We start from the raw sequence: 12,640 nt of genomic DNA, 5'->3' as shown, positions 1-12,640 counted from the left end.
ATGGGGCTCCCAGTCTTAATCCCCATTTTACAGATAAGATAACAGGCATAGAGACTGAAGTGACATTCCCTAGGTCACACAGCAGGCGAGTGGAAGAGCAGGATTAGAACAAAGGTCCTGCTGACCATGCTACTTGGGGACTCATGACAGTAACAAGGAACAGTGACTGTGTTTGTAGGATTACAGTTGTCTTAGGGTTTGGCACAACACAAAACTACTAGGTAGAGGGAGCCAGTAACATCTCTTCAGAAAGACTGGATAGACACCTCCCCAAGCCAGACTGGTCCAGAAGAAGATTCACATGGATGATCCTGAAACAACAATAACTGAACCACAGGAATTCAGAAGAGGGTAAATGAAATGTCAGACTAATCATTCAGTGGCCTTTACCAAGGATGTACTCTGTATAGGGCCCTGTACTAAGTGCTTGGGAGAGTACAGTCGAGTTTGTAGACATGATCCTGGCTCTCAAGGAGCTTACAATCTAGCAGAAATACTCACCTTCTGCAATAGAAAAAAAGACCCTTAGTTTCGTCCACAGTCTCTCCCAAAGCAGAAGGATTGCCTTTTTGAGAAGAGGAATAAACCATACAAATTTATCCATCCTCAAGGAAAATAACCTCCTACATGACCTCCCTAATGTGTTAGCACTCCCTCAACTCAAAAGAAATCTCATGTTCCACTTGGTTAGAGCGAGACAGTTCTGTTTTATTTAATTTCACTAATCATTTACTCAGCACAGGGCAGCAGTGTGACTGTCATGTTATTTTAGGCCGGCACCGTGGCAAATCCCATGGAAAAGCAGATGCAGTTAATGTGACTGTTGTCTGAAACAATATCTCAAAATTCATAGCATTGTGGCCACCGAACTTATCTACCAACTCTGTTGCATTATTCCTTTCCCAAGCTCCTAGTACAGTGCTCTGCACACAGCAAGCACTCGATAAATATCACTGATGATGATCGAAAGCAATTAATAAATGACTGCTGTCCACATGGCTACCAACTCAAGCCCTTGTGGTTGGGGAAATTCAAAATAAATATCTAACCATCAGTTTGAGGAATGTTTGAGAGGCAAAGCCCAACTCAGTACAACTACAGCATGCCAGGCAAAACTACAGAAAAAATGCAACACCCTCACTGAAAAGTGTTTCTATTTTGAAGTTGATGACTACAGTGCATTCAGCCAGATCAAAGATAAAGGCTGATTTTTTAAAAATCTCCTCTGCAGGAGGTTAGAATGGATTGTGATAATGCACACTCCTGCACTAATTAATTCTTTCCTCTAGAGCCAGAACAGTATCAGAGTAGCCCAATGGGTCCAGCTGAACAGTTAACTAGTGAATTATTTGCTGCTTCAGTCCAGTTACACAGACAACAGCATTTGAATACTACTTACTTGCTAGCAAAGGGTGAAATCGTTTTGCCGTTATTTTCTGGGGAAAGGTATATTCTGCACAGCAAACTACTTAAAAGAACCACCTTACCTCTAACTCTATACAAGGGCTACCATATATCACACTCCAGTGGAAGCAATGTAAACACTCTCATTAAAAGATCCTTTGCCCTGTAGATTAATCACAGAGTTCATTTAACACTGAAGCTCTCAAGTCCCCTTTTTAAAAGCTCCATAACACAACTCTATTTATACGGGGAGGAATCCCAAACATTAGCGATATAAACATTCCATCTACTGGGTCAACAGTGATACTTCCATTACATTGCTCTTTAAATGTAGACAGCAATTGCAGGTAAAAACACCACATTTAATTCTAGTTATTACCACTGCCTCAATCTCAGAAAAATCCATCAAAAGGGTGATGGGGTTCGCAGCACATAAAAAGCCAAGAATTGGCTTTTAAATCAGGCTCAAGAAAATATTGCCTTTGAATTAATAAATAGTATTTATTATATTTCTACTGCTCACCGATGGGCTTGTACAATAGAGGTCAAAGACACAACTTCTGCCCTCAGGGAGGTTACTATCTATGACAATGTTAGTCCTTACTTTTCCTCTAAATTAGAGGGAAGACACTGAATCTTCTAATCCTATCTATTTCTCCATCCTTATTGACACCCATGCCCACTGCCCTCCTGAAATTGCTCCGGACATTTAACTTCTCCAACCCCCGTCACCTCGCCTCCCCCATGCCTTGCCCAATGACCTGGCTTTATTGAGAAAATTGACACTATCAGGCGTGATCTCCCTAAAATCTCCTCTGCAGTCCCTCCCCGCTCCTGCCCTTTCCTCAACTCTCCCATCTTTCCCAGCAGTAACTCAAGAGATCTCCTGCCGTCTCTAAAAATCCATCCCCTCCACCTGTGCATCCGAACCCATTTCTCTGCACTTTATCAAAACGCTTGCCCTCTCCCTGACAGCCACCTTCAACTGTTGTTTCACCAATGGCTTCTTCCCCACTTTCAAACACGCCCATTTCTCCCCCTCCTAAAAAAAACCCTCCCTTGACCCCACAGCTCCCTCCAGTTACCGCCCCATATACTTCCTACCATTCCTCTCCAAACTCCTTGAGCGAGTTGTCTGCACCCGCTGTCTCAAGTTCCTCTCCTCCACTTCTTTCCTTGATCCCCTCCAATCTGGTTTCCATCCCCTTCCCTCCACAGAAACCACCCTCTTAAAGGTCACCAATGATCTCCTTCTTGCCAAATCCAACGACCTCCACTCCATCCTAACCCTCCTCGACCTCTCGGCTGCCTTCAACACAGTCGACCACCCCTTCTGCTGGAAACATTATCCAACCTTGCCTTCGCTGACTGTCCTTTCCTGGTTCTCCTCCTATCTCTCTGGCCGCTCAGTCTCTTTCACGGGCTTCTTCTCTGCCTCCCACTCCCTAATTGTGGTTGCCCCTCAAGGTTCTGGGTCCCCTTCTATTCTGCTTAGAGAACTCATTCACTCTCATGGCTTCAACTATGTGCATGATACCCAAATGTACATCTCCAGCCCCAATCTCTCTCTACAGTCTCGCTTTTCCTCCTGCCTTCAAGACATCTCTACTTGGATGTCCTCCCGTCACCTCTACCTTAACATGTCTAAACAGAAGTTTTCTTCCCACCCAAACCCTGTCCTCCCCCTGACTTTCATATCACTGTAGATGGCACCACTACCCTTCCTGTCTCTCAAGCCCATAAACTTGGCATTTTCATTGATTCCTCTCTCTCATTCAACCCATATATTCAAGCCATCACCAAATCATGTTGGTTCCACCTTCACAACATCGCTAAAATCTGCTCTTTCCTCCCCATCCAAACTGCTACCACATCAGTCCAGTCACTTATCCTATTCTGCCTTGATTACTGTATCAGCCTCCTTGCTGACCTCCCAGCCTCCTGTCTCTTCCCAGTCCTGCCCATACTTCACTCTGCTGGCCAGATCACTGTTCTACAAAAATGTTCAGGCCATGTTTCCCCATGTTTCCTCAAGAACCTCCAGTGGTTGCCAATTCATTTCTGCATCAAACAGAAACTCTTCACCACTGGCTTTCAAGCACTCAATCACCATGCCCCCTCCAACCTCACCTCGATACTCTCCTACTATAATCCAGTTTGCACACTTCACTCCTCTAATGCTAACCTTCTCACTCTATCTCGATCTTGTCTATCTAACCGCCGACCTCTTGCCCACATCCTGTTTCTGGCCTGGAACGCCCTCCCCCCACAAATCCGACAGACAATTACTCTTCCCCACTTCAGAGCCTTATTGAAGGCATATCTCCTCCAAGAGGCCTTCCCTGACTAAGCCCTCTTTTCCTTTTCTTCCACTCCCTTCTCCATCACCCTGACTTGCTCCCTTTATTCATTCCTTCTCCCAGCCCTACAGCCCTTATATACATATCTGTAATTTACTAATTTATATTAATGTCTGTCGCCCCATCTAGACTGTGAGCTTGTCGTAGGCAGGGAATGTGTCTGTTATATTGTACTCTTCCAAACACTTAGTACAGTGTTCTGCACATAGTAAGTGCTCACTAAATATGATTGACTAACTCCACTGCACTCTCCCAAGTGTTCTGTGCAATGCTCTATACAAAGTCGATGCCTAATAAATATTACTGTCTACAGGGTTTTAGCACTGAAATGGAACATGGGAGGGTGGATGGAGTTGTAGTAGGGGAGGCAGCAGTGAGAGTTCTGGTCTAAAGGAGGAAGAGCAGGAGAGGCAGGGTGAGGCAGACTGTGAACTCATTGTGGGCAGGGATTGTCCACCTACCTACTCTGCTGTATTGTACTCTTCCAAGCACCTAGTACAGTGCTCTCCACACAGAAATCGCTCAATAAATACTACTGATGATGATGAGAAAGCTAAGGGGGTGAAAGGATGAAAGAGAAAGAGGCAGGGTTAATATAGCCATTACCAGGGAGAGGAAGGAAGACAAACTGAAATCTAGACTGTAAGACTGTTGTGGGCAGGGAACAAAAACCAACTTCGTTATATTGCTATATTGTACTCTCCCAAGTGTCCCGTATGGTGCTCTACCCACAGTAAGCACTCAATAAATATGACTAATTGATTAAAATGGGGTACACTCCAATTCAAAAGTTTGAGTAGTAACTGCACTAACATGGTACCTAACAGCATGTCCCTGCTTCTCTGTAGCTGGTCTGGGATCCAGACTTTTATCGCCACAAATAGCAGCTATTTTGTGAAGAAAAATACCAAGCAACTCCAGTTCTTTCCCCCTCCAAAAATAAATGTTTGACTCTGTAAATATTCCCGATAGCCTCAAAAAGAGATAGAAGAAAAAGAATTTAGAGAAAGCTTTTTTTTCTTTTAATGGCATTTGTTAAGCGCTTACTATGTGCAAAGCACTGTTCTAAAAGCTTTAGAATTACAGAGGGGGAATAAAAAGCCTTAAGCAATTTCATATAACACCACTGAACAAATGCTAGCCACTAAAAAGCTGATCTCTTCAACTACACAAGTTGAAACCTGCAAAATGTAAATCAAGTCTCTGTGAGACTAACTAAAATAGAGTCCCCTCCGGGCTCCACAAATACCACAGTGAAGTCACTCTAGTGCTCAGCATGCTATTCCCAGATCCCTATTTAACCAAGTTTCCAAAGGAATTCCTGTCAAAACTACAGTTTCTTCACCATTAAATGTTACTCATATGTATGCCCACCGAGCAAAATGAAATGTAAAATGGCTTACAATTATATCCCTGCATCTCTAACCCAGGGAAAGAAGAAACTTCATAAAGAAAAGCTGAAAGGGGCCTTGTCAATTTCTACAGCAATATTCCAGCACTTAAGCAGTTGTATTTATTGAGTGCCCACTTGGTGCAATACAGTGACATGATCACTGACCAGAGGGAGCATGCACTCTAAGGGAGAGACAAACACAAAAATATATACAATTAGATTGGTCAAGTGAGCTCATTAGCATGTTAATTTCTACCCTCTTCATAAATTTCAGTTTTGTCAGTCTTGTATCTCTACCTTTCTTCCTGGTAGTTGATTTTTTTTCTTCCTTACTTTTAAAAATAGAAAAAAAAAAGCTGCCTTACCCCAAGTCAAGCCCTTGTATGTCAGACTTCTATCCAATCATTTATTATCAAGTGAATAAGAGAAGACTATGGGGTTAACAAGATGACATTTAGTTAAACCCTTACTATCAGCTACCCTTCTGAACACTATTTCTCAGAAAACACAAAGAACACATTTTCCTTCAATTTAAAGAAAAATCTACAACTAAAGCTGCACAAAAGTTCCTAGAAATTAAATGCAAAAAAAAAACCCAACCCCAAGTCTAAGATTCTCTAACACAACTAGTTCAATTCTGGTTCCCACAGTAAATCTAATAACATTCAACAATAATGTTGCACTCTGGATTTACTATATATGGTGTTTGAGCTGAAGTTACTGCAGAATCAACCCTAGGCTTTTAAACACTAAATGGCAATAATGTTGCAACAAAATCATTTGTACTTATTTTCCTTTCCTTACTTTTGCCACACCAAAGAAAAGTATCAGATCAACTGACCAACTAATCTATGTCAATAAACACAAGTTTCCATGGACAGGCAAGGAGGACTGAGATTTTGCTACCCAGGATCTGTTGGGTTCAAAGTTCATACTGTCAGAAGAAAGGCAAAAAAAAAAAAAAAAAAAAAAGGTTGCTAAACTCAGTCTTTCATGCTCCTTATTTCAAGTTTCACATGCTCTGAAGGGGCAGAACAATACATATCACAGTCTCAGGGCATGTGAAATTTGAACTGAATGTGTGATTTAATAGTCGCATGGTCAAACAGTCATGGAACTTGAATTCACTGGTTGGCCAGAGTCTGTAAAGTCATTGAGGTTTAACCTTTCTTCATCAGCATCACAAGATTTGAGGAGGTTCTCTTAATTACTCACCTTTATACATTAGCTGAGAATCAATTTCACAACAGAGTGTACATTTCCCATGTAATTTTTCAACACCTGCCTTTATTCTACTTCAGGTAACAAACATTTGAGAACCCAAAAGATGAGAACACTGTAGTAGATGCTTTATTTTCAAATTCAAATGTACAAAAAAAATCAACATACATTAAAGATCTAAATAAGCTCCTTAGGCTAAACCAACATGCCCCCACCCACAATTTGCACTTTTTTATGGGGAGGGGACATGCATGTGCTATTTTTTAAATTCGCCTTTCATTGCACTCAAAGTTTAATTCTGGGCTCAGAAAAAATACAAAAACTTCCAACCTGGCTGGAATATTTTAATGAAATTCTGTAATTATAAAGATTTTGACCACAGTGTTTTTTCAAATCACAGTCACTGTATAGTAACACACTAGGATTCAACTACGGTTAATGTATTTTAAAGGACCTTGACTTTTCAATTTGAAAATCAAGTTTTTAATCCAGAATTCTCAGATCAAACTGTGGTATTTGAGTGCTTACTATGCACAAGGATTGCATTTAGCACTAGTACAAATGATTAGAAAGAGAGAGCCTGCAGAATTGTATTTGTAAACTCACAACTACATAGAGAGATTCTGAAAAAGAGAAGCAGGCTTACTGTTCCAGTTCAATTTGGTGACCAGCACTGCCAGCAGTTCATTTTTAACACTAAGAAGAACAGTTACTACTTGATACTTTAAAGAAAATTTACACCTCCTTTCCTTTAGAGTACAGTACTGAACATGTACCTACAGGTGCAACTGTAGCTACTGAAATAACCATTAAGACTTATTTATAACTCTTTCTACTGCAAAAATATTTAATAACTCTAATGTACCATACCTACTCCATTCAGAATCTCCCATTTCAATAGTGTGTTTTGAGTTTTTGACATTTTTCTGCTCACAAAGGAAACCAACACTGCACACTCATTTTCAGATAACTAAAAGTTTTACTGAAGTCAGTCTTAAAGGATTCCTTATTTTAAATTCATACTTTCCCAAATGCCTTGCAATCATTTAGCAGTTCTTCACAATACCGCTTTCAAGAAGAACTACATCACTAAACCCATTTTTCAGACCGAGAAACTGTGAGTCCCAGGCTGACTACTGCTCCAGGGTCACGCAAAAATCATATACAACAACGCAAGGAAATCTTGATTACATCGAGCACCCACGCTGTCATAAGCCAGACACTACTTTTGTCCCATGTTGAGCACTTGGAAATTAACAATTGAATTATTTTTGGTTATTCAAAATTCACTCCTGAAAATTTATTCAAGCAGGTTAAACCCTCTAATAAAATCGACTCGATAAATCTCAGAAATTCCATAGTCTGCTTTGGGACTAAGGCCATAAAGGAATGAGGTAGAGCATGGAGGTGGAGATAGCCTTGGGGTGGAAGAGGGAGGAGCCAGATGCAATAGTACAGTAATCTGAACATTTTGGGAGAGTCCTCCCCAAACTTCACAGGATGGCACTTGTTACTACTTCTCCATTGCTACATGTTTCCATGGGGGTTTTGTTTGTTTATTTCTTTTGGGGGGATGGGAAGGTTCTATTCAAATATATGGATGTACCCTATGCAACACCATTTTGCCCACTGTAGAGCTATAGGCACCGATATTTTTACTTCAGTGAACTTCTCAGAAGAAACACCTTGCTCTGGCCGCTTTAATGCCCACATACTAAAAACATATTACAGTTAATCTTAAATAGGCTAGATCCTGTTTACCTAGTGGAGTTGACCATTTCAAACAATTAAACTCCATTAAAAACCTCACAAAATGGCCAAACCTGACTCTGTAGCATAAAAACTAGAAAAATAAGCGTACCAGGTAGGCACAGAGTAGAAAGGTGAGGGAAACACCAAAACGTAGCCGGCTCCTGTTGGTCTTTCCCTTCAAAGAGGAGCTATTATATTTGGAAATTTGTAGATTTACTCTGTTTGGGCAGAAGACTTGGGTTATGGGCGTGTTTGATCTCTCTGGAATTTTATTAGTGGCAGATTTAATATAGCAATGTCTCCCAAACTAGAACCCTTAAGGCATACCGAGATATGGCTCGCTCTTTAAAGATCAACGCTGAACTTGAGATTTATTTAGGCATAAGATCCACCCTGGGAGAGCCCATTAGAGGACTTTGGTTGATGTATTACAGAACACTGTGATAGCAAAATCGTTTAGAGAAATACTCTGAAGATAACTTAGATAATAAGCGCTTAGTACAGTGCTCTGCACACAGTAAGTGCTCAATAAATACGACTGAATGAACTTTTGAATAATCAAACTTTTCTTTCCTCCCTTTCCTTCTACAGGGAAAGTCAGCCTTCTATGCATCCCTCTGGTGTTTTTCGGCAGATTATTTAATTCGTTTTTCTAAACACTATTTGAAGTAAGAGAGACTACTGTAAATTCAGCCTGTTTACATACACTAAAAAGCTGTTCCAGCAATTACAGTCCATGCAGACATTCCCTTTTGTTTTCGCTGCTCCGGGATTAGCACTGAAGCTGCTTTGTGGACCTTAATTAAATCTGGGCGGCACAAAGGAACAATTTAACCTTTAACGTGAATTTGTGGTTCAACTGCGCGCAGGCAACGTCGGGTGGAGCAAGTAAAGGCATTTACTTCCCACCACAAATGCCCTTCTGAACTCGGAACCTTCCCCCCCTCGTCTCCTTGGCCTGCTCTGCCGGACCGAATATTCACCGTCCAAGGACTGAATTACAAGTCTCTGATTGTTTAAGGGAGCTAAAGGTCCGTCTGTCTCCCCTCCCTCTCTCTAAATCAGGGAAGACGTAGAAGTGGCCCACATCGGATTGTAACAGGCAGAGGGGTTCAAGTGGAAGAATCGTCTTCCATGGTATTTACTGAGCGCTTAACTGGAAACAGAGCACTCTGCTAAAGAGCTTGGATGCCAAGATGAGTTTTGCGTGGGGTCGGCAGAAGGGAAAGTCAAAGCCAATACGTGTCAAGGAGTTGGGGCACTCCCTTTAGTTGCGATGCCTCCCCCTGTTGGGATGGAAAAAAAAAATCTTTTGGGTCCTTATTAGGGGGAGGCAAAAATCAATTTGTATTATTTTGTATTTTATTTATGATACCTATTAACCGCTTTACTATATGCCAGGCACTGTTCTGGGCGCTGGGGTAACTACAGGCCTATCAAGTGGGACACAGTCCGTATCCCCATTTTACAGATGAGGGAACTGTGGCACAGAAAAGTGAAGTCACTTGCCCAAGGCCACCCAGCAGAGAGCGGTGGAGGAGGGAGATTGTACTTTACAGTAATTTCCAAGCGCTTAATACCATACCCTGCACACAGAAAGCACTCAATAAACACGACTCAGTGATTAAATGAACGAACGAATCCCGATTCTTCTGACTGTCAGGTCAGTGGTCTTTCCACGCTGCTTCCCTTATGGACCGCTTACGGTGTTCGGAATAACAAAAACAACAATTATGACATTTGTTAAGCGCTATGTGCCAAGTACTGTTCTAACCACTGGAGACGATACAAAGCAGTGAGGGTGTCCCATGTGAGTACTGTAGTAAGCAGTCGGGAAATTACAATATAACAGACTTGGCAGACGCGTTCCCTGTCCAGGGAGGGTTTATAGTCCAGAGGGAGGGAAGCTGCGTGTCTCAGCGGAAAGAGCCCGGGCTTGGGAGTCAAAGGTCGTGGGTTCTAATCCCGCTCCGCCCCTTGTCACCTGTATGAGTTTGGACAAGTTACTTCACTTCGCAGTGTGGCTCAGTGGAAAGAACACGGGCTTTGGAGTCAGAGGTCATGAGTTCAAATCCCGACTCTCCCAATTGTCAGCTATGTGACTTTGGGCGAGTCAATTAACTTCTCTGGGCCTCAGTTACCTTATCTGTAAAATGGGGATTAAGACTGTGAGCCCTCCGTGGGACAACCTGATCACCTTGTAACCTCCCCAGCGTTTAGAACAGTGCTTTGTACATAGTAAGGACTTAAAAAATATTATCATTATTATTATTCTCCGGGCCTCAGTGGCCTCATCTGTAAAATGGGGATTAAGACTGTGAGCCCCCCCGTGGGACAACCTGATCACCTTGTAACCTCCCCAGCGTTTAGAACAGTGCTTTGCACATAGTAAGCGCTTAATAAATGCTATCATTATTATTATTATTCTCCGGGCCTCAGCGGCCTCATCTGTAAAATGGGGATTAAGACTGTGAGCCCCCCGTGGGACAACCTGATCACCTTGTAACCTCCAGAGCGTTCAGAACAGTGCTTTGCACATAGTAAGCGCTTAATAAATGGCATTGTTAATATTATTATACTCTGGGCCTCAGCGGCCTCGTCTGTAAAATGGGAATTAAGCCTGTGGGCCCGCCGGCGCTCAGAACAGCACTCGGCACACAATAGGCGCTGGTGTAACCGATGGTCTCACTACTTAGAGGACCACCATGGGTCAGTGGAAAAGAGCCCGGGCTTTGGAGTCAGAGGTCATGGGTTCAAATCCCGACTCCGCCAATGGCCAGTTGTGTGACTTTGGGCAAGTCACTTAACTTCTCTGTGCCTCAGTTCCCTCATCTGTAAAATGGGGATGAAGACTGTGAGCCCCCCGTGGGACAACCTGATCACCCTGTATCCTCCCCAGCGGTTAGAACACCAGTCGGCACATAGTAGGGGCTGGTGTAACCGATGGTCCCACTACTTAGAGGACCAGCATGGTTCAGTGGAAAAAAACCCGGGCTTTGGAGTCAGAGGTCATGGGTTCAAATCCCGGCTCCGTTAATGGCCAGCTGTATGACTTTGGGCAAGTCACAACTTCTCTGTGGCTCAGTTCCCTCATCTGTGAAATGTGGATGGAGACTGTGGGCCCCCCGTGGGACAACCTGATCACCTTGTATCGTCCCCTACACTTAGAATAGCAGTCGGCACATAGTTATCACCTTATATCCTCCCCAGCGGTTCGAACAGCACTCGGCACATAGTAGGCGCTGGTGTAACCGATGGTCTCACTACTTAGGGAACCAGTATGGCTCAGTGGAAAAAAGCCCGGTCTTTGGAGTCAGAGGTCAGGGGGTTCAAATCCCGGCTCCGCCGATGGCCAACTGTATGACTTTGGGCAAGTCACTTCTCTGTGCCTTCTATTTATTTTATTTTGTTAGTATGTTTGGTTTTGTTCTCGGTCTCCCCCTTTTAGACTGCGAGCCCACTGTTGGGTAGGGACTGTCTCTACATGTTGCCAATCTGTACTTCCCAAGCGCTTAGTACAGTGCTCTGCACATAGTAAGCGCTCAATACATACGATTGATGATGATGATGTGCCTCAGTTCCCTCATCTGTGAAACGGGGATGGAGACACGTGGGCCAACCTTGTATCCTCCCCAGCGGCTACAGCAGCGCTTTGCACATAGTAAGGGCTTAATAAACGCCATCGTCATTATTATAATTATTACCGGGGTGGTTGTCAGGGCTTACCCAGATGGAGGGTGAGGTTGATGGTGCTGGGGTACTGCACCCCCGCCAGCATGGTCTGGCTCTGCCACCAGGTGGTTTCGGCCTGGTTGTTGTAGTCGGTGAGGTAGGCGGCCGGGTGGCGCAGGTGGGGCTGCGCGGCGTCGCACAGGTGACAGGACTTGGTGACCCCGGTGACCCCGGTCTGGACGCAGTACTCCTCGGGCGGGGCCCCGCACGTGTCGGTGGCCACCACGCTGGCGTTGAAGGCGGCGTTGACGAACTCGGGCATGCACCTCTGGGGCCTCCCGCCCTCGTCCGTGCACTCGTCCATGGCGGCCCGCGCCCACCCCACGGCGCCCAGCAGCAGCAGCACCAGCAAAAGCGGCCCCGCCACCACCGGGACCGGGGGCGGCGGCCTCCTCCCCATCGCGCTCCGGTGTCCCGGGCCCTCGGAGGAAGGAGCGGGGAGGGAACAAAAAAAAATCAAGTTCCTCTTCGGGTCCCTGTTGGGGCGCTGGAAGAGATGCGTGGATGGCCCGTTGCTTGCTCCCTCCCTCCCTCTCTCCGGGCCCGGCTACCCCGCCGGCGCCTCTGCGCTTGCGCCGCCGGTTCCCGAGCCCCCGCCCCCGACGACGACGACGAGGGGAGGGACAAAGGGGAAGGGACGGAGCCACCGCCTTTAGAGGGTGGGAGTTGGCGCCCCCCCTCCCTTCTAGACTATGAGCCCCCTGTTGGGTAGGGACCGTCTCTATAGGTTGCCAACTTGCGCTAGTACAGTGCTGTGCACAGTGGGCCTCGGGCCTGG

At 44.6% G+C, this 12,640-nt stretch overlaps 1 protein-coding gene across 1 annotated transcript in view; it reads right to left on the bottom strand.

The window, feature by feature from the left end:
• LAMC1 (laminin subunit gamma 1) overlaps positions 1 to 12,392 on the bottom strand; it is a 94,700-nt gene extending 82,308 nt beyond the window's left edge. Inside the window, exon 1 of the mRNA XM_038757592.1 lies at positions 11,857 to 12,392. Coding sequence (XP_038613520.1) covers positions 11,857 to 12,262 — 406 coding nt within the window. The 5' untranslated portion in view covers positions 12,263 to 12,392. The remainder of the gene's footprint in view (positions 1 to 11,856) is intronic.
• Positions 12,393 to 12,640: the final 248 nt, after the last annotated feature.

This window comes from Tachyglossus aculeatus, chromosome 16, assembly GCF_015852505.1.
Source record: "Tachyglossus aculeatus isolate mTacAcu1 chromosome 16, mTacAcu1.pri, whole genome shotgun sequence".
NCBI lineage: Eukaryota > Metazoa > Chordata > Mammalia > Monotremata > Tachyglossidae > Tachyglossus > Tachyglossus aculeatus.
Note: the sequence above shows the minus strand (reverse complement) of the source record. Positions and strands in the feature narration are given on the sequence as shown.